Source organism: Camelina sativa, chromosome 2, assembly GCF_000633955.1.
Source record: "Camelina sativa cultivar DH55 chromosome 2, Cs, whole genome shotgun sequence".
NCBI lineage: Eukaryota > Viridiplantae > Streptophyta > Magnoliopsida > Brassicales > Brassicaceae > Camelina > Camelina sativa.
Genome location: NC_025686.1, coordinates 19,614,078 through 19,636,460, shown reverse-complemented (window position 1 = coordinate 19,636,460; position 22,383 = coordinate 19,614,078). Strand labels below are relative to the sequence as shown.

The 22,383-nt window shown below is 37.2% G+C and overlaps 4 protein-coding genes and 2 pseudogenes across 4 annotated transcripts; 3 read left to right on the top strand and 3 right to left on the bottom strand.

Moving 5' to 3' along the window:
• LOC104729896 lies at positions 11-2,513 on the bottom strand (annotated as a pseudogene).
• LOC104754279 (probable xyloglucan galactosyltransferase GT20) lies at positions 6,271-7,914 on the top strand. The gene has a single exon (XM_010476428.1). The coding sequence runs from the start codon at positions 6,271-6,273 to the stop codon at positions 7,912-7,914; it is 1,644 nt and encodes a 547-aa protein (XP_010474730.1).
• On the top strand, positions 8,154-9,633 carry LOC104729850 (glutathione S-transferase T1-like). The gene is made up of 7 exons (XM_010448877.2): positions 8,154-8,320; positions 8,406-8,479; positions 8,579-8,639; positions 8,731-8,784; positions 8,874-8,953; positions 9,038-9,243; positions 9,333-9,633. The coding sequence occupies exons 1-7, from the start codon at positions 8,256-8,258 to the stop codon at positions 9,525-9,527; spliced, it is 735 nt and encodes a 244-aa protein (XP_010447179.1). The 5' UTR covers positions 8,154-8,255; the 3' UTR covers positions 9,528-9,633.
• LOC104729862 lies at positions 9,728-11,566 on the bottom strand (annotated as a pseudogene).
• Positions 11,678-14,298, top strand: LOC104729870 (RNA-binding protein NOB1). Its single transcript, XM_010448898.2, has 5 exons — positions 11,678-12,090; positions 12,198-13,257; positions 13,359-13,527; positions 13,729-13,848; positions 13,938-14,298. Exons 1-5 carry the CDS (start codon positions 11,772-11,774, stop codon positions 14,085-14,087), a joined length of 1,818 nt encoding a protein of 605 aa, XP_010447200.1. The 5' UTR covers positions 11,678-11,771; the 3' UTR covers positions 14,088-14,298.
• LOC104729879 (probable LRR receptor-like serine/threonine-protein kinase At1g63430) lies at positions 14,150-18,334 on the bottom strand. The gene is made up of 13 exons (XM_010448909.2): positions 17,875-18,334; positions 17,593-17,731; positions 17,413-17,484; positions 17,156-17,299; positions 16,917-17,048; positions 16,721-16,813; positions 16,570-16,634; positions 16,278-16,469; positions 15,970-16,175; positions 15,741-15,873; positions 15,483-15,640; positions 15,181-15,396; positions 14,150-14,874 (listed from the first exon to the last, which is right to left on the bottom strand). The coding sequence occupies exons 1-13, from the start codon at positions 17,948-17,950 to the stop codon at positions 14,575-14,577; spliced, it is 1,926 nt and encodes a 641-aa protein (XP_010447211.1). The 5' UTR covers positions 17,951-18,334; the 3' UTR covers positions 14,150-14,574.

Genomic DNA, 22,383 nt, shown 5'->3' with positions numbered 1-22,383 from the left:
TCTCTTTTTTCTTCTTCTCTTCTTTGTCCTTCCCCTCCTCTTTCTCCTTTTTCTCTTGTTCGTCTTCATCATCGTCTTCTTCTTCTTCTTCTTCTTCGTTTTCTGATTCCTCCTCTGTCTTCGGAGTCTTCTTCGGCTGAGCAGCCATCAACAAAGTTATCCTCTCCATGGAGATCTTCAGCTTCTCGGCCGCGGTTGCCTTCACTTTGTCCTCCGGCATGTACTCAACGCCCCCGTCAGTTAGATCATCACACCATCCCTGGAGATCCGACTCTATTTGCTTTGTGATTGATGCTTTTGAGGCTCTAACCACGAACTTGCACATCATGGTGGTTGTCTCATCACCCAGATCCATGTTTCTGCTCACTTCACTAGCCCCGAAGATCATCAAGCCCACAAAACCTCCATGCCACGTTTTTGCAGCGTAACAAAGTTGTAGTGACATCACGTTAGCATTTATTAGACCATCAATCCAGTTAAGGGACATGAAGGATAATAAGACCATGCTGAAACTAATGAATCACCTGAAAGCCAGCAACTGTGCGTATGGTGTGGGAACAGACTCTGTGAAATGGCATGACAATGATTTGAGTCCGCTTAAAAATGGTGAAGCACCATACTGTTGTGCAGCTGTTGCCATGAAGCCGCTTCCTTCATACATATATGTGCCAGTTTACTCTGCAACAGCTGGCAAGCTAGGCCACAAACGAAAGAACTCGACCGGTGAGATTTTGTGCGGGAGAAGAAGCTCAGTCAGTGGAATCTTGTAAGGCTGACATCTTAAGATCACAGGCTCTCCGAGTTCTGCTTTTGAACCTCTCTTCTGCTTCATAATCTGTGGATCCTTCTCTAGGTAGTCACCGTCATAATCTCCTCTAGCACCACATAATGGATAGTAAAGGACTTGAGCCCAGAAATCACATATTTCAAATTGGGACACACCAACGGTGACACTGCATTGTACAGGATCCTACAAGAGTAAAGCACAGAGTGGTTGATAAGACAGCTAAACCGATTGATCTGTAAGAACATAAATTGTTTTAAAACTGGCAAAACCTTAGATATTAGAGAACTGTAATGAGATGGAAATATATAAGCAATGAATACTAAAATCCAACCTGTGAGACAAGATTACGCAGCTGCCGCACTGCTTGAGGAGAACCATCCATGAAGTATAGGGCACCAGACAATCCAACCCGTATATCCACACAATTGAGTTCAAGTTCTGTCAAATTAATTATCTGAAAGGTAACATAAAGCATAAGAATATGTTGAAACGCTAAACTCTACTAACTAAACTATAATCAAGTAAAAATGCAGGATGACACACTAGAATAGATACCAACCTTTAAGTGCAAAGTGACCCTTCCATCATTTGTATCTGCTAAATGGTAAGCTTCTATATAGCAAGGATCACTACTTCCAGTCAAAGGATATGCTGTGGGAGGAACCTTAATAGAAGTCGAGTCGACCCCTTTCGTAAGGAAGAGAGTTAATTCGGTGGGCTTTGGCCTCCAAAGCTCTAGAATGGCCTTGTGAGCTTTTGCCGTGACTTGTGGCTGAGTAACTACTGCAAGTTTAGCCAGAAAATCAACATTTTTTACAAAATAAAAATATATCATATTGAATGAAACAAAACATAGAATGCTAATTAACCATTGTCTTCAATATCCACATTTGTTTTTGACGCTTTCTGCTTCTGTAAGCAAAACAGTTAAGACAAATTCTTAGATTAGGAAAAGCAAATCCTGAAAAGATCTTAAAAACAAGGAGTCTCACATATACAACGTTTTCCAGTCCTTCCAACACTGAAAAATCCACACTCTTCATGTCAACTAGAACCAAAAAAAAAAAAAAGATTCAGATTAGTCAATTTCTGATTAAAAATCCAACCTAATTGCAATATCTAATAAGACTATACTGTATTCAACCATCAGAACCTCTTTAATCAGAAATTTTCAAGATGTAACTGGCCACTTACTTGAGCCTTTGAGAAGATCTGAAGTAATTTCATGTCCTTCCTGTGCCAATGAGACGAGCTGAGAGCAACAAAATAGTCAAATAATTAAGAAATTTAGACTTCAAATTGACTCAGTAAGATATATAAATCTCACACAATCATCATACCTTCATCGCAATGATGAACTCCACCAAACCCAGAAATCCCTGTCGCTTCGAATCCAATTCATATTCTCACAAGTGTTTTCGATTCATGAAATCTTAAGAAAACTAATCGAATGAGTAATAATATACCTGTTTGAGTTCCTGGCGAGAAAGCTTTGACATCGCGAAGAACTTAGTAGCATCATTACCGGAAACACGACCGTCTCCATCTGAAATTTCAGAGAAATACACTTTTATCTTAATGGACCAATACAGAAAAACCTAAACAAAGATAGAACCTAAGAAATCAACTCATCACAAACCATGCCACACACCATTTTTGACAAATGACACAAGGAGCAGAGGCAAAAGAGACTTAGAACTGCAGAAGTATATATTTTACTTACTTGAGTACGCAAGATACGTTTATCAAGGTGAGTCCACATTCTAGTTAATCGTGGTAATTGGTATTCCATTTGTGCAAGAGCAACCTATTTTAACAACTTGGTTAACCTGTGCAAGTCTCAGACCTTCTCCTAGTACAAGAGAGTCCAAACCAGCTGAGACTTCGAATATATGTTGTGTGACGTCCTTGTTATACAATAGAAAAAGGTGCTGACAGATCTCCGAAACTGGGATCCCACTCGTCTTGCAAAAAACATAACAAACGTCAGCATTTGCTATTGAGATTGTAATATAGTGATGAGAACATATGACAGAGAAATCATCAGATGGGGGTTGTTGTCACAGATAATGAAAAGTGCATTCTTAATGACCGAGTGAGATTTAAGCATTGTAATAAAAGGCAAAGACCTTAGACATCCACTCAGTAACTTCTTTGACACCACGCTGCTGAGAGAGAGCCAAGACATAAATCTCTATGCGGTTGCAAGTACTGAGAACAGCAGCTTCTTCGATATGATTCAAACCGCATAACTCAGCGATAGCTCGTGGCCATTCAGCTTCAGGAATAGCAAGCTTCTCACGCATCTCAACAGGAGCTGTGTGAATACTAAGCCCAATCACCACAATACTACTTCTTTCCTTTGTGTATCCTGAAAACCATGAAAACAATCGGAGTTCAGTAAAAACTGACACTTTTTAGCTTCAAAGAAGTATACAATTTAATCTCCTCCAAAAAAATCAAAATCAAGAGTAATTAAGGAGATCAGCTAGGAGATCAATATATCGTAAAGATGATTGCTTTTACATCAAAGTATACGAGTAAACTATTCGAATCCAAGCGGCAACATGTTGAATAGCTTATCAAATCCCATCAAAATTTAGAAATTGGCAGCCAAGGAAAAGAAAAAGCTCCAAATTTGGGATTTGAAGAGAGAGATAACGTACGGTCAATAGCAGAAGACTTGAGCAGTTCAAGAACAGAGACGAATCTTGGCCGGAACGGGAATCTGAAAAAGCTTGATGTCTCTTACAACCACCTCACCGGACTTATCCCCATGGATTTATGCAGAGGCTAGAAGCTAGAGATGTTGATACTCTCTAACAACTTCTTCTCCGGTCCAATCCCAGAAGAGCTTGGTAAATACAAGTCCTTAAACAAAATTAGAATCGTCAAGAATCTTCTCAACGGAACTGTACCAGCGGGGCTTTTCAATCTACCGCTAGTTACGATTATCGAACTCACCGATAATTTCTTCTCCGGTGAACTCTCCGATTCTCGAACTCACCGATAATATCTTCTCCGATAACTCAGACAAAATAAAAACTAGATCTAAAACTTTGTTCTCGAGAGAGAAAGTGAATCAAATTAGAAGGAATCAATATGATGTTTTTGCCCACCCAAATTTAAGAGAATCCAAAAAACACTAATCGATCATTCAAGTTTGTTGTGTTTCAGATCTCAAGATCAAAAGCATAAAATCTCAATTTTTTTTTCAACCAAATTTAATTATAAATGGCATAAAACGTAATAAAACACACAACTCAGGTATAAAAGTAATTTGCAAACTTTTATGTGTTATTTGAGTAAGTCGAAAATCTCAACGTGTTATTCTAGTAATAAACCTACTTTTATGTAATATTCTAGGTAATTTCCCTTTATTAAATTATGATAAGGTTTTTAATTTTTGTAAACAATTATTCTCCCATAATCCCAACTTTCCAAAAAAATCGGAACCACTACTATTTGCATTAAATACTAATTCAATAATTAATTAAATAAAATATAACTTTCCTTAAATTTGAAAAAATTTCTTCATAATCAAAGTAATAATATTTTTGCAGGTTAAAGTCATTAAATCTGTTACGGATTAGACCTCATATGGCGGATTAACACATATTATCACGTTTTCACCACTAAAACAAAATTAGAAGAATTGAATTAGTAAAATGTTCACATATCCTAATCATGTAAACTCAAGCGGGACATATGGGTGCAGACTATATACTCCCATGGGCCATAGGTTTTGTAGGATAATTTTTTGCGGGTTAAAGTATAAAAATCTGTTCGAGAACCGACCTGACATTACGGGTTTGAACTAACACTAAAAATATTAATTTATTTCATATATTATAAATTTTTAACTCATAAAATAATTAATCATCCTACAAAACCCGCGAAAATATATACATGTCCGCAACCGTTTTAGTACATACATTTTATTAATTTTTTAATGGTATAAATCTTTTAACTTATAAAATATTTAAAGAAAAAAATAACTAATATTAATGATAATTATTTCAAAAATAAATGTACATATATCTACTAAAATATTTAAATGTTTTAGAAACAGAATAAAAACAAAAATAGTTACGCGGTGTACCACGGGTTCAAACCCAGTTCAAATGCATGATGAGTTGTAACTTGTAATTGCATCTGCCAATCTTCCTTCTTTTGAGCAATAGCTACATAAAGTGATTTCCCATGAAACATTTGCCCATGAAAAGTTTTCATCGAGAAAGTCATGAACCAAATCGCCCTATTTCCATTTCCACACCCGAATCCCCCATCGAAATCCCCAACGGATCCCACCAGAGCCATATCCCACCACAACAGATCCTTCATAGTCTGTGAAATCAGCCAAAAATCCGATCCACATCCTTGAAGAGCGAGATCCCTCTCTCCCCAAATCCCATGAATCTGTTCCATCCGAACCTGATCTATCATCGTTAAAGGCAATAGAGATCTCGGATCCCCACCAAAACGATCCCATAATCCAAAACGATCCCCACCAACTCGATTCTCGCCGCCGGGAATCATTCAGCAGGAAGACCTAATCGCAATCTCTCTCGCCATCTCTCGATCTTTTTTTAAAAAAAAGTTATACGTTTGAACTAGGTTGCTCAAAAGTGATTGTGCCACATTAACTAAAGTGTTTTCTCAGCTCCTCCTCAGTTACATAGACGAACAGAGGTTAGACTCCTAAACTCGGCGAACGCGTCGTAGAGTGTACCTTTGGTGATGCTAGGGTGTAAGTCTCCGACGTATAACGACGCTGGCACCGCAGAACTCGGTCCCGAGAAAGCATTCGCTGCGGCGGGAAAAGGAGCGTGAACAGTCGCCATTTTTTCCCTGATTCCTCTAAGGAAACACAAATGCACTAAACGACGAAAGAGAGAAAAAGAAAGAGAGAGAGAGTGAAAAAGAAAGAAAGGAGATGACAAGATTAAAGCGAAGCCTTCTTTTTCTGAGAGTGAAAGAACAAAGGAAGAGGATGCCTTTTTTTTTTTTTCTTTGAGAACTTTGATTTTCTTTTTCTTTTCAAATCCTTCAGAATAACACATATGAAGGTGAGATTGTTTCGTTCTTATTTTTCACTAGTTTTCAACTAAAGAACTATCCAAAATCTTTTAAAATCAATGTTAAACCACTTTTACAAAATAAATTATTAAATTTGAATAACAGTGGATTTTATAAGATTTTTATAAATCTATGATTGAATAACAATATATTCTAAATTACTTTGACTGATTTTAAGGAAATTCTAAATTCAATAACACTGGATTTGGATAGTGATTTAAAAATCACAAATTGAATAACAATCTTTTAAAATTTTAATTCAATACCCCTCTTAAGAAATATATCTTTTTTTTTTTAAGAGTACATACGTAGGTATCGCTTAAGGAAAAAAATCATAAAATTAACTTCCAAACCACAAAATCTATAATATGCTAAGCGAAGAAAATAAGACTGAGCAGAAGAACATGGCTATCTCGGTCTCAAAGAGAAAGCCAACAACACCCAAGAAGAGCTATGGTCATCCTCGTATCTTCTTCTTCTGTCAAAATCTTTGTTTTATCTTCGGCAAATCCATCCTCTATCGATTTCTTCTCACAATTTCTCTCTTCTTTGTTCTTTACCTTTGGTTATCTTCGACCTTCATCATCTCCTCAAGGAAACTCAACGATCCGAGTGTTGTTCTTAAGAAATATGGAGAAATTATTTCTCAAAAGAATGATACATTTGTCAGAGCGATTGTTTCGGGTGAAGATAGAAAGCGTTATGGTGTGACTACTAAGTCTGTTCTTGATCATAAAGCCAAGAACGAATCTGAGGAAGAACAATACAAATACATCAAACCTAAGAGTGAAGGAGAAGGCTACGCGTTAAGGGCAGTGATTAAGTACATTCATGTCCAGAGATCTTGGTTGTCGACCAGGAAAAAAGGCGAAAATCCAGGATCTTGTGAAGGGAAAGGAATTTATGTTTATGATTTACCGTCTAAATTCAACCGAGATTTACTGGTTGACTGCATTGATATGGTCCCTTGGACTAACATGTGTAAGTTTTTCAAGAATGAAGGTTTTGGAGAATCAATTGAGAATCTTGGTCGAGGTTGGTTTAGGACACATCAGTATGCTCTTGAACCGATCTTCCACTCTAGGGTTTTGAAGCATCCTTGTAGGGTTTACAACGAAACACAAGCTACGATATTTTATGTCCCTTTTTATGGCGGTTTCGATGTTTTGAGATGGCATTTCAAGAATAATGTTTCTGATGTTATGAAGGACCGGTTGGGGATCGAGGTTTTGAAATGGCTTGAATCGAAGGAATCCTGGAAGAGAAACGCCGGAAAAGATCATGTGTTTGTCCTCGGCAAGATTTCTTGGGATTTTAGAAGAAGTAAACTTCCTTGGGGCTCAAGGTTCCTTGAGTTACAAGGAATGAAAAACCCTACAAAGCTTCTCATCGAAAGACATCCATGGGAAGTCAACGACATCGCAATCCCGCATCCGACCTATTTCCACCCTAAAACAGACAATGATATCGCTAGCTGGCAGGTCAAGATGATGAACAAACCTCGAAGGAATGTTGTAAGTTTTGCCGGAGGTGCAAGACCCGGTAATCCTCATAGCATCCGGTCAACGCTAATCGAACAATGCACAACACTTGCTGACCAATGCCGATTCTTAAACTGTTCTAACGGAAGTTGTGACAAGCCTGAAAATGTCATAGAGCTATTCCAAGATTCGGAGTTCTGTCTACAACCGTCAGGAGATAGTCCAACGAGAAAATCTGTTTTCGATTCACTAATCTCCGGTTGCATTCCGGTGATCTTTAATCCATACACAGCTTATTATCAGTACGCGTGGCACTTACCGGAAGATCATAGGAAATATTCAGTGTATATAAACCAAGAAGATGTGATCAAGGGAAAGAGAGTAAACGTGGTAGAAAAATTGATGGCAAAGACTCTAAGTGAGAAAGAGGAAATGAGAAGTTACATTATTCACCAGCTTTTGCCTGGTTTGGTCTATGGAGACTCTAATGCTAAGTTCCAGAGGTTTCGAGATGCTTTTGATATTACTTTTGATAGTTTACTTGAAAAAATCAATAGGTTGGTATAAGTTTTTTTTGTAATGTTTGCTCTCATAAAAGCCATGTTGTCATGACCATTATGATTTGTTTATTTTGATGATAAATGTAAACGTTTTCTAGTTTGGTATGATGCATGATTCTGTTTCGAAAAAATGTTCTGGTTAAGGACCGGTTATTATTAGCCTAACAAGCCGGTTTAGAAAAGTCTTTTGGTCAGAACAGAGAACGGCACGATGTTTTAGTCTCTATTGTAGAAAAAGCGAAGCGTCTGTGAGATCACTTCTCTTCTTCCCAAGATTATTCATCATCAGTGTGTTCTGAAACTTTCTGATCCACAAAATCAGAAGAAGAAGAAGAAGAAGAAGAGAAGATGAAGCTCAAAGTGTATGCGGATCGGATGTCACAGCCATCTCGTGCTGTCATCATATTCTGCAAGTAAAAAAAACTCCTTCTTCTTCCTTGTTAATTCGCGATTCAGCCATTTTTATACATGATGATGAACTACTCTTTGCTTTTGAAGGGTTAATGGAATCCAATTCGATGAGATTTTGATTATCTTATCGAAACGTCAGCAATTAACCCCTGAATTCAAAGGTTCGTATTAATAATGAACATAAAGGTTGAAACTTGATTTGGTTTTGGTCTTTTACAGTGAGATTTGATCTTAAAGTTTGTGTCTTTGTTGTTTCTCAGATATTAACCCTATGGGGAAAGTTCCAGCTATTGTTGATGGTAGACTTAAGCTCTTTGAGAGGTTTTTTAACACAATTTTTGGATTCTTGCTTCCTTTATATCGAGAAACCATTTGTTTTATGAATCTTTAACAGTTTGTTCTTTTTTCGTAGTCACGCTATCTTGATATATCTTTCCTCAGCGTTCCCAAGTGTAGTTGATCATTGGTAAGTTTCTACTTTGTTTGTTTGACAATGACACATGTTCTTTATGCTTTGCAAAGTGTAACCATTTAACTTTTGTTCGTTTACTTTAGGTACCCGAATGATCTTTCCAAAAGAGCCAAGATCCACTCAGTTTTGGATTGGCATCACACCAGTTTACGCCCTGGTGCAGGTATTACAAGTTGTATTCATATCGATATCGATGTGAAGAACTTATAGAGTGATTCTGATTCTGGTTATTATTCTACTGTTTCAGCTGGATATGTTCTGAATAGTGTACTAGCTCCAGCTCTCGGTCTTCCTCTGAATCCGAAAGCAGCTGCTGATGCTGAGAAGTTACTAACTAAGTCTCTGTCCACTCTTGAGACTTTTTGGCTCAAGGGCAATGCCAAGTTCTTGCTTGGAAGCAACCAACCATCTATAGCTGATCTGAGCCTTGTATGTGAACTGACGCAGCTGCAGGTACACAATATAAAACATACTCTCGAGCAAAAACTTGCTTCCTTATCTCTGTTTTGGCTTTTGATTGTAGAATTTATGCAATTTTGTAGGTTTTGGATGACAAAGATCGTATTAGATTGCTAAGCCCTCATAAGAAAGTGGAACAATGGATTGATAATACGAGAAAGGCGACGATGCCTCATTTTGATGAGGTCCATGAGGTCCTTTTCAAAGCCAAAGATAGATTACAGAGGCAGCGAGAGATGGGAACCGTATCTAAACCGGGTCTTCAATCTAAGATGTAATAACAAAACTTATGCAAAATCGGTTTCAGGTGTCAATGGTTTATTGAATAACTCGGTTACTCATTGTAAGAAAATCAAAGAACGTAATAAAATCACACTCTCTCAAGGTTTGCGTATACTATTTGCGGCTCAAATTGGATTTTACCTACCTGAGCATTTTGAACCTCTTCCCGGATAGGTTTGGTGCATCACATCATGAAGGTTTTTGAGAAGAGGGTGTTACATTAATCATGGAGCAAGATTCACCAAACAAAAAATTACACATAATTTATATAACTAACAACAACCGATGTTTAGCTTGGTTTTAGTCTCTTCCACATTACCATCACACCAGTTGTCAGCCAGAAAACCACAACAAGGAAGGGACAGAACAGAGCGAGAGAGAAATCAGAAGAATTGGATGTTGCACATTGACGAAGCTCTATCAAGAGTCCTAAGATTGGCGCGCAAGAACTCACTGTTGTTGTTGTTGTTGCTGTGGTCTTCTTCGACACCAATTTTCACAGTTTCAAGATATTTCAATTTTCCCAAGAAATGCGCCATTTGTCTCACCTCTCTAAAACTACCTCCATAGCCTGAAATCTCTAGCACTTTAACTCGACATGTCGATAAACAACACATCCCCTTCACCTCCTCACGAGGACTTCTATCTAAACAACGCTTATATAACACCTTTTTCTCAGGCTTGCCAGTGCAAACGCATGCGTTTCCACATCTATAAGTAACTTTGTGCAAAAGACCCTGAAAGTATAGCAAAACTATAAAAATGTGCAAAACAAATATCGTGTGTGCTAATTTGCAAAAAGCTTTGAAATACCTTTATAGCTAGAGTTTGTAGATTTGGAGATTTCAAAAGCAGACGAGGCAATCCCTGCCAACCGTTTTCCTTGTCGCTCACAATAGATAGATGAAGGAGTTTGTGGAAGACCGGCATGGTAAAACAGCAGTAGTAAAAGGCCTGATTTATAATCACAATCAGAAACCAAGATATAGCTAGATAGTAAATAAGACAATGGTAACTCTGAGAGACCTCACCTCAAGAGAACCGGAAGAGAGGTGAAGGGTCTTGACATTTCTTATTGCAGAAACCAGATTTGTAACATCACCAAATTGACATGAGGTAGATAACTCCCACAACCGAAGATCAAGTCTAGCTTCGTCAAGCGAATTCAGATTACCAACATCAAAATCATCGGAGAGAGAGCAGAATAGTCAAGAAACTCAAGATTAGGTGTCTTTATCTCAACATCGTCTTCATAAGGTTCTGTGTTATAAGGAAAGTGGAAAAAAATCGTGAGTCGCTTGATGGATGCACTAACCACAGACCTCGTCCAAGTTGGCGGGTCATCACCATCACCAACATCACGTATGAATAGTTCCTCGAGCACAGGGGATCCAGAGATGAGCCAATTATACAGATCTGGATCAGCCGCAACAGCACCAAGGGTAAGTGTCTTGAGCACTGGGAAAAACACTGTGCCCTCCTCAAGTGGAACGTACCCTAGAAGAGAAGTTAGATGACTAGATAGTGTGAGTTTAACCAATGTATTGCTCGAGGAGAAGATCCCTATATCCAGAGAATGACCATACGGGCATTGCAAGTTTAGTTCCAAGCAGTCGCGTTGGAGGGCACTGCGAATCCAACGGTCAAGACTAGATTGTTCATAGCGGCAGTTCAGAGTGAGTCTCTTGATGGGACAATTGCTAAGAAGCAGAGCCACTGTTTTCTCCATGAAATCAGAGAAGCCATCATTTCTGAGAGATGTTGAGTCTTCCAAATCAAACTTGTCTACAAAAAGGAACAGATTCCTCCACCTCTTGGACATAACAGATGTGGAGACAACGAGTTTTGTCGGAAGCAAAGACAGGATTTTCTTCCCAAGAACCTCATCCGGCAAACTGCTGATGAAATCTCTAGACCCCATAGAGTCTCAGTCTCGAATTAACTGACTCTTTGCTTCCGCCCTGCAAATCAAACACAAGTTAGGTTTAGTTGATCACTCTACTTTTTTTGATTCTGAGTCAAGATCGACACAAACCTTGGTAAAGGAAAGCAGGATTTGTCTACTCTACACAATTGGTTGGGCCTTTATGAGGCTACGAAGGCCCATTTACAACTAATGAATCAAACGGCGTCGTCTTCTCTCTGACCTAGGTTTTTGCCGTCGGGTTCTCTCAGTCTCTCTCGTTAAACCCCATCCATCACATTTGAAGCGGCAAGTAACGAAATCTCCAGAACGAACCATGGATCCGAATCAAACCTCGATGTGGAGTTCTATAGTGAAGAAGGATCCACCTCCAAAGCCTCCGGTTAACGACGGAGCTCCGTCAGCGATTCTCGGGATAGTCGGAAACTGCAAATCCACAAAGGGAATATCAGTGGCGGTTGTTGATGCCAACGCCGTCATTCAAGGAGGCCAAAGCTTAACAAACTTCGCCGACAAATTCGTAACCGTCCCTGAAGTGCTCTCTGAGATTCGTGACCCTGCTTCTCGCCGTCGTCTCGCTTTCATCCCTTTCACTATTGATACCATGGAACCTTCTCCTGAATCTCTCAGTAAAGGTACATCATTAAATTAGTTTTGTGACCCTCGTGCCTTAGTTGTAAATTTTACTCTTTATTTTGTGAAATTTGTACCTAAGTAGGTTTGTGATTGTCTTGTGTTGCAGTTATTAAATTTGCGAAGGCTACTGGTGATTTGCAAACTCTGTCTGATGTTGATCTTAAATTGATTGCTTTGTCATACACGCTTGAGGCTCAGGTTCATGGTACTAAAAATCTTAGAGATGTTCCTCCACCGATCCAAACTGTTAGAGTAAAGAGGTTACCTGAGAAGGATTTGCCTGGTTGGGGATCCAATGTGGCTAACTTGGATGAGTGGGAGGCACTCGAAAACGAGACTGAGGACAAATCCAACGCTAACTCCAAAATCCTTCCTTTGAAAGACCTTAACATGAATATTCTCGCTTCAGACACTGTTTCTGAGGTTGGTTCTGTTGTCTCTCATACTGAAGAGGATGAGCAGGAAGGTGGTGAGAAGAAGCATAAGCGATACCCGCCAAAGAAAACAGAGATCAAGCTTGAGGGTAAGATGGTAGTGGAGGGAATTGATGCATCCAAGGGGCAATATGGTGATGATGATGATGCCAGTGATTGGAGACCTGCTGTTAGTAGAAGTACTCACTCAAAGTTTCTTAGAAGAAAGGCCAAGTGGGAACATTACAATGCCTTGGCTGAACAAGAAATTCAGAAAGATCAAGAAGCTGACAAAGCTCGACACATGGTTGATGACACAGCTGATCTGCATCAGCAGTCTAATCAGATGTCTAAAGATGCCGATGAAAGCCATGCAAAAGGTAGTGGAAAGAATGGTGAGGATCTATCGTCCATCTTAAAAGATATGAGGTTGGAGGAAGATTCACTAAAAGAAGGGACTGAAGAGACGAATGCTGAAGCAACTTTCATCAGTGGTGAGGATGATATTGAAGTCGAAGCTGAGGGGATCGATGTTGCAAATCAAGAGTTAGAGGTTGCTAGTGAGGCTGGGGATACCTTTGAGGCATCATCAATTGCAGATGATGATAGCAGTGAGCAGAGTTGGTCGGTGAGAGCCTTGTCTGAGTCTAGTGTGGCCTGTATAACTGGTGATTTTGCAATGCAAAATGTTATTCTTCAAATGGGCTTGCGTTTACTTGCACCTGGAGGAATGCAAATTCGCCAACTGAACAGGTACACTATATAAATCAGAAACTTTCTTTTCTCTTCTGTTGTTCAAATGTCAGACACTTTTCTTTAGCATTTCTTACCCTTTATTGCAATTTTATCTTCAGGTGGATTTTGAAATGCCATGCTTGCTACACAGTAACTCCTGAAATTGGAAGAATCTTCTGTCCTAAGTGTGGGAATGGCGGCACTCTACGCAAGGTAGCGGTTACAATAGGCCAGAACGGCACCATCATAGCTGCACGTAAACCTCGTATTACACTTCGAGGGACCCAAGTAAGTACTCGTTATTAGCAGAAGCTAACCGAAACACCTTGTAGTAGTGAAGTAGAAGCTAAACTGAAACACCTTGTAGTAGTGAAGAATCTGTCTTCTTTATTTGTCACTGCTTTTAAACAGAAACCCTTGTTTCCTTTAAAATACATAACCCTAATATACAGACAAAAGCTTCTGCTGATACCTTCTTTTTCTGTGCAGTATTCGATACCAATGCCTAAAGGAGGAAGAGAGGCAATCACCAAGAATCTTGTTTTACGGGAAGATCAACTCCCTCAGAAGCTTCTCCACCCTAAGACCAAGAAGCAAGCAAGCAAACCGGTTAGTCTCTTTCGTGTCTTCTATCTCAGACTCAAATCTGTTAACTTTGATTGAAAGAAACCTTAAGGTAATTATGTTGTTGTTTTCAGGGTGATGAGTACTTCGTATCAGACGATGTGTTCTTGAACCATCATAGTGATAGAAAGGCGCCATTGCAGCCTCCTGTGAGAAAAGCTATGGCGGTTTTCAGCCAGAAAAGAAACCCTAATGACAACCATTACTCTCGTTCCATGCACTGATAAATTCTCCGACACAACAAGCATCTCCTTTGCTTCAGAAGAAATGCCAATGATTTTGTCTCTTTTTTTTCTTTTTCACTTTTTCGTTTTGATTGTTGGCTTGTAGTCCAAAACTAGTTTGAAAAGGTGAGTTTATTATAACTTTTATTCGGTTACCAGATTTGTATGTTGATCAAAAAGTTATGAGGGGTTTGAGAAATAGTTCATGTGATATCTTATCCCTCTAATTTTAAACAATCTTTATTTTTTTTTTTTTGGCTAAAACTCAAATTCAGTTCTTCAAGAACTTAGTACAAGATTACACCTCCAGCCTAACAATAGATTGACCGTAACATATACCTGATGACTTATCCCAGGCGTGGCCTCGACTATAAAATTCTTCTTGTAAGCCATGTACAAATAAGAGATGTCATCTAGCTTTGGCAACAACCATGCAAAAAAGTAGCAAAAAGTTTGAAAAAGTTAATGTCATAACTCATAAGCCAATTTATTTACTCCTTTCATCTTGGTCATCGTTGGAAGGCGAGCCCAGCGCGAGCTCGGCCCATGCCAAAGAAGATGATTTGAATTCTGCAGAAATGGACACAGTGATTCTACTCTCTAGTGTGTCACAAAGTGTCTGAATCGAACAGGGAGGCTTATCCTTGTCTTTTTCACTCTGGTCCAAGTTCAGACATTGATTGGCCACTTCACATACCGCCTCAAGCTCTTTTTGATTGAAATGCTTGAGCTCAGGATCCACCAAGCTAGTTATCACATCTGGTGCACTAAGGTATTTTTCCCTTGCCTGCAAAAGTTAAGGAGTTGGAATCAGATCTCAGCATCCACAAGTATCCTTATTTTTGTCATGGATTAAAGGTCAATACTTTGCAACCCTGGAACCAATTCTTCACCCTCATCGACTATCACATTTGTACCCATTTGGTTTGAATTATAGCAAAGTTTGAGACTTTCTCCACTTTCGAAAATGGGTAAAAAAGGTAATGCAACTATAAGAGATGGCTTTTAAACGAGTGAAAACACTTATACCACTAAACGAGAGACACTTATACTAATCACTCAACTTTAAGCTTATAGAGAAAGCTATTCTTACCCATTCCACCAAGCACCCTCTCTCTTGGCAATAAGAAGGTCTTCCGCTTACAATTTCCACCAAAAGAATGCCAAATGAGTAGATATTCCCTTGTAAATCAAGATCTCGGTGCTCTATTGCATTGGGTAGTACACATATAGCTCCTTCACAACTGATATTCCTCAGATTCTTCTCTGATCTTACCTGAATCGACTTCCAGGATTTGAAATCAACCAGCTGCATAGAAAAGGAGGATTAAAATAAGAGTATAAAGATAGTAGCGAAGCTTAGTTAACTGCATAGAGAAAAAGGGATCAATTTACCTTGGGAGTAAACTCTTCAGTGAGATACACTGCAGTTGAGCTCAACTCAGAGACAGTAAATGGAGGATTGAGTTCAGTATGAAGGTACTTGAGACCACGTGCGATGCCTATAACAATTTTCATGCGTTTTGCCCACGATACTAAACTCCCTTCCCCATCTGCATCAAATATTTATCATCATTTATCATTTGGTATTACTGACAGTTATCTTTACTCTTGTGAAAACTACCAAAGACAGAGCTCGAAAGTATATATTACAGTGGAGATGGTCGTATAGTGTCCCGTTCGATGCATACTCAAAAACAAGCATTCTTGTAAACGGTGTGCTCTCTTTACAGTATCCCAATAATTTCCCCGCATTCTCATGGTTTAACCTAGCCAAATCCGCAACCTGAAACAATGAATGGTACAAAAAAAAAATCAGGCTTATACTGATGTTTTCTTGCAAGTGACTTGGTGGGTGATAAACAAACATAAGATGAAGAACCTCTCTCTGGAAATTAAGCTCGAGATATCCGGTCCAATCTTCTTCTTTAACGCAGAGAGAGATCACTGCGATCTCAGTCTCGCTTTTTATTGTTCCTTTGTATATCTGACTATCTGCACAAGAATCAATGATGTTGCTGAAGTCTTCACACGCCACTTCTAGCTCTTGTCTTGTAAATCTTAAAACATCCTTCAGCATTTCAGAATCTGTAAAAGAAAACGGTTTTCAGTATTTTGTATTCATCTCTACAACTAGAAGCTCTTTCAGGCTTTTTTGTATTTATCTTAGAACTTCTAAAAATTACTAACCAACATAGACAGTAGTGAACTTCTCCTTTTCACTTGCAGATTTCTTCCAAGGAACGATGAGAGAGCGCTTTACGTTGCACAAGCTAAATGCAGAGAAAAGTACAACTAGAAAGAGCAAACCAACAGATGATCCCGTGACTATCTCAAAATTCCGAAGCCAGATAGGATGCTTCTTCTTGGCCACGATTGCAGCTAAATGAATTAAGCAGTTGAAAGAATTCAAAAATGAAAAATAAGATCAAGAAAACGTTTTATCGGCATTATTAAAGTCAAAAAGTCATTTTCCACTAACCACATTGTGAAAAAGGCCTCTGCTTAACATCCTTGATTTGCATGCAGTTTCCTTGGAAGCTCGTTCTACAATGATTTTCAATGACACAGAGAGATATTATCAAACGAACAAAGTAAAGGCTAGTTGGACAAAAGGCTCTTAAGAGAAATACCTTGGAAGGTAATCCAAGCAACTCGGAATACTTCCCACGAAAAAGTTGTAAGAAAAATCTGCCACTTTCGGTAGAGAAGACTCGCACAAACCACTGATGATTCAGACAAACCAAAAAAAAAGAAGATAGATTAACATTTCAATCATAGACAATAAGTGTCCATCTTATGCCACATTGGACTATTGGATAAACTCACATTTTTGATGTATTTGCGGCAATAGGAATACTTCCTACAAGCCTATTCCTGTCAATAATAAGTTCTTTAAGGTACTTCAAGTTTCCAATCTCTGGAGGTAACGTTCCTATTAACCCATTGGACTGAAGATTTCTGTAGTGTAAAAAAAAAACACAAGAATGGTCATCTCAGCACATTATCAGATAGATGACATAGCAAGCATCAATGGATCGTGGAAAAAAGCTTAAAGCGTTTCTTACAGTGTCCTAATGCTTGACAATCTCCCTATCTCTGCTGGAATCTCTCCTGTCAAATGATTGTTTCCCAAGTCCAAGATCTTGAGTCTCTTCAACTTTCCTATCTCCTTTGGGATTGTCCCCATTAAAATGTTCCCACTCAGGATCCTAAAGAAGCATTCAACACCCACACAAAAAAGCCATCTAAGAATTTCTAAACACTATTCATCATCAACCTTATATATTTTCAGGTATTGTCATTAAAAAAATCAAAACCATACAGTTCTTGCAAGTAGGTCATCTGACCAATTTCTGGCACAAGAAACCCTCTCAACGATGTATTCGATATAATTCTGCAAGTTTCACAGCATGAAAGAGATATCAAAACATCATAATACTAGATTCTTTACATCCTTAAAGATAACTAACTCTAAAGATAGGAGGAGACTGTAGTTTCTTACATCTTGATAACATAATCCTTAGTTGGAGAACATATAATCCCGTTCCAATCACAAGGACTCAAATTGGGGACATTCCAATTAGACAAAATTAGCAAAGGGTCCTTATACATAGCTTCCTTGAATCTAATAAGAGCTTCAACTGAATACAAGAACAACAAAAAAAAAAAAATCAATTACTTCTTATGATCATGAGTTTACAGAACTAAAGGCATTCATAGAGGCTATAAGAAGTAAACTTTGAAACACTAACACATCGAAGAAAAGATGGAGAAATCAAAGTACCTTCATTAGAGGCAAACGCGTCACAGGACACAAAGAGGAACCCTAAAACAAGAAGACTCACAAGAGAAAGCTGCATAGTTGAAGATAAGTAAAGTATTCTACTTCCCTAAATATTTCTTCAAATTCTAATTCAGCAAAAGAAGCAAAACCCCCAAAATCTCTCACTAAGTAGTCATCAAAAAGACCTAAATAACTTGCAGAAGAAAATTAAGAACAATGACAAGAGCTTAAAGAAAGATTTATTAGCCAAAAAGGAAGATACTTTAATTAATTTTCAGGGTATTAAGCAAAAACCCATGAGAGGCAAAGGAAGTTTCTTAGTAAGTGTTACACAGAGATGGTGACGAAGGAGAGAGAAAAGACAGAGACTTTGGATTCAAAGACAGTTTTTTTTGTTCTTTTTCTATATGGAGACGAAGAAATTAGCATTTGCAATAATTTTTGACAAACAAAATAAGAAAGGTTCACACAGATTAAAGTATATATTCTTCTAATTTCCTTCTCTATTTCCTTTTTTCTCATTTAAATATTGTTTTTGGCACTTTTTCTTAAACTTTATCAATTAATTTAATAAAGTAAATGAGGATTAGAATATTTATAAGGCCCTACTAGAACTACTCTAGATTTTTTTCTTATTTTTTAAAGATCACTATCTAATAAAAGTATATATTTCATTTTTAATAACATGTACATAGTAATGATATTAATATTTCTTACTGATTTGTCACCAAATATATGTTATTTTTTTTTTAGTTTTTATTGTTTTAGATGTACATAGTAATTAAGAAAACCATTTAATATAATGGGTTAATCAAAATTTTAATGTTTTTATGTGTTGTATATACTGTAGTTATATTATTTGTTTGGATTAACAGCATCATTTACATAGGAAAAATTAAAGGATTAATATACACAAGCGAAAATAATGTAAATTTGTGGAAATTCATGTAAAATTATATGAAAAACTAATGTAAATTTGGAATAGTGTCTCTTCTTCAACATCATGGCAACCGCCACCACCGGGTTGGACAAAGTGCAACTACGATGGAAGCTTCATCAATAGTGAGAGACGCTCAACGGCTGCTTGGATTGTAAGGAATGATCAAGGTCAATTCTGTGAAGCAAGTCAAACTACCGAAAATGTTGTTACCTCTGCATTGGAAGCTGAATGCCAAAGTCTAGTTCTCGCGATGCGTCAAACTTGGCTCAGTGGCTACAGAAAAGTAATTTTTGAGGGTGACTGTCAGATTTTGGTAAGAGTTCTCAATAATGGAACCAGCAGGTTTGATATTAACAACTGGATCCAAGATATTAGAGGGTGGACAAAGCGTTTTGACTCTGTTCTTCTCAAATGGACTTCAAGACAAACTAATAATCTAGCAGACAAACTAGCCAAAGCCCAGAGAAGTGAAGTTACAGATTTTATTTTTCATTTAACGATTCCCCAATGTATTCGTTCTAGTTTTCACTCTGTCAACAATTTCTCATCTTAATTAATAAAGGGATATTAGGCATTTTAGTACGTTTTCAAAACATAATTTGAAAAGTAGTACATTTACTATTTATAATTAGGAAAAACCACATAAATCACTGTGCTCTACTATTTCTTTGACTTACAACCCCTCACCAATATAGCTTATTTACGGTTTAATGCCATTGAGTATTTTATTAATAATTTCTATAAAATAATAAATTTTCTTTCCATTACCCTTTTTTCCATTGTCTTCTACGAGACACAAGCCAAAGGTCATGATTTCTCTGATTCGTTCATAATTACACAATTGCCCAAAATGGTAGATCACAAAAGTTCAATTGAGAAAGATTAAAGATTCCTCATTTAAATCCCAAATAGCAAATTCTGTTCTTCTTCTATCTTTTAGTCCATCACCTTCCCCACCAAACTAACTTCATCTCCTAATTTTTTCTTAAATAATTCAATCTTTTTTCTTTCATTCCTCCTTAAAAATGAATGATATCTAAAGACAAACCACGTTAAACATCGAATTTTGGTTAAATTTCTAACTTAATGATAGATCTATAAATTTTGGTTAAGTTTAAAGGAAAAACTGTTTAAAAAAAACAAAATACAGGAATTGGCGACGGCATTAGGGTTTTGCTGGAGAAGAAGAAGCCTGTAATTACAATTTTATCCCTTTAATTTAAACAAAAAATTTAATATGAATCTAGTGTAATTCGAACCAAGATTAATATACTAAGTCGTTTAGCTTTAACCACTGTGCTACTATAACTTTCATTGATTGGTAGTAATTTTAATATTATATAACCTATTTACATTGAAAATAATATAACCTAATTATTCAAATATTTATTAATCTATTTTTCGTTTCAAATATTGCTGGAATGTGTGAATCTATTCAACATATTGGATGGTTTAAACCGTACACAAATATTGCCGAAACTTGTGAATCTATCCAACATGCTGGATATTTAAACCGTACACAAATATTGTTGGACGGTTGAATCTATCTAATATACTGGATGGGTTAAACCGTACACAAATATTGCTGGAAAGTGTGAATCTATCTAATATGTTGGATGGTTTAAACCGTACACAAATATTGTTAGAAGGTGTGAATCTATTCAATATGCTGGATGGTTTAAACCGTACACAAATATTGCTGGAAGGTGTGAATCTATTCAACATATTGGATGGTTTAAACCGTACACAAATATTGCTGGAATGTGTGAATCTATTCAACATACTGGATGGTTTAAACCGTACACAAATATTGCTGAAACTTGTGAATCTATCCAACATGCTGGATATTTAAACCGTACACAAATATTGTTGGACGGTTGAATCTATCTAATATACTGGATGGGTTAAACTGTACACAAATATTGCTGGAAAGTGTGAACCTATCTACTATATTGGATGGTTTAAACCGTACACAAATATTGTTGGAAGGTGTGAATCTATTCAACATGCTGGATGGTTTAAACCGTACACAAATATTGTTGGAAGGTGTGAATCTATTCAACATACTGGATGGTTTAAACTGTACACAAATATTGCTGGAAGGTGTGAATCTATTCAACATACTGGATGGTTTAAACCGTACACAAATATTGCTGAAACTTGTGAATCTATCCAACATGTTGGATATTTAAACCGTACACAAATATTGTTGGACGGTTGAATCTATCTAATATACTGGATGGGTTAAACCGTACACAAATATTGCTGGAAAGTGTGAATCTATCTAATATATTGGATGGTTTAAACCGTACACAAATATTGTTGGAAGGTGTGAATCTATTCAACATGCTGGATGGTTTAAACCGTACACAAATATTGCTGGAAGGTGTGAATCTATTCAACATACTGGATGGTTTAAACCGTACACAAATATTGCTGGAATGTGTGAATCTATTCAACATACTGGATGGTTTAAACCGTACACAAATATTGCTGAAACTTGTGAATCTATCCAACATGCTGGATATTTAAACCGTACACAAATATTGTTGGACGGTTGAATCTATCTAATATACTGGATGGGTTAAACTGTACACAAATATTGCTGGAAAGTGTGAACCTATCTACTATATTGGATGGTTTAAACCGTACACAAATATTGTTGGAAGGTGTGAATCTATTCAACATGCTGGATGGTTTAAACCGTACACAAATATTGTTGGAAGGTGTGAATCTATTCAACATACTGGATGGTTTAAACTGTACACAAATATTGCTGGAAGGTGTGAATCTATTCAACATACTGGATGGTTTAAACCGTACACAAATATTGCTGAAACTTGTGAATCTATCCAACATGTTGGATATTTAAACCGTACACAAATATTGTTGGACGGTTGAATCTATCTAATATACTGGATGGATTAAACCGTACACAAATATTGCTGGAAAGTGTGAACCATCCACAAATATTGCTGGAATGTATTTAACATTAAGGTTTATTAGTATCTAATATAATAAAGTAGGGTTACACCCTCTAAAAAGCTCTATCTATCTGCCACGTGGCACCTCTGAATCATTTGTTTTATTTTTATAACATTTTATCTCATGTTTAATCCAATTAGTAATGGGCTGTAAATGGTTAATGGGCCACATAATTTTATCGACTTCTCAAAGAAAAACCGACAGAATCTCTGAGTTCCGACTTCTTCTCCTCCTCGTCGTTCACTCTTCCCCACCCTTCCCCTTTATTTGTTCAATTCTGGGAAAATTTGAATCAGCAAAATATATTATTGGTTTAATATTGAGAATTTGTTAAAAATGCTCCTTTTGATATATCCCTTTTCAAAAATACCCTCTTTTCTGGCCATTTTTATTTATGCCATCTTTTAATTTTTAATGACCATTTTACCCTTAGATGAAAATTATTTTATTCAATAAAAAGAAAAACAAAATTTTCCCGCCAAAAAATTTCCGACATATTTTCCCGCCAAAAATTTTTCAAAAAAATTTTCCCGCCAAAAATTTTTTTGTCAAAAAACTTTTGATAAAAAATTTCGAAAAAAAAA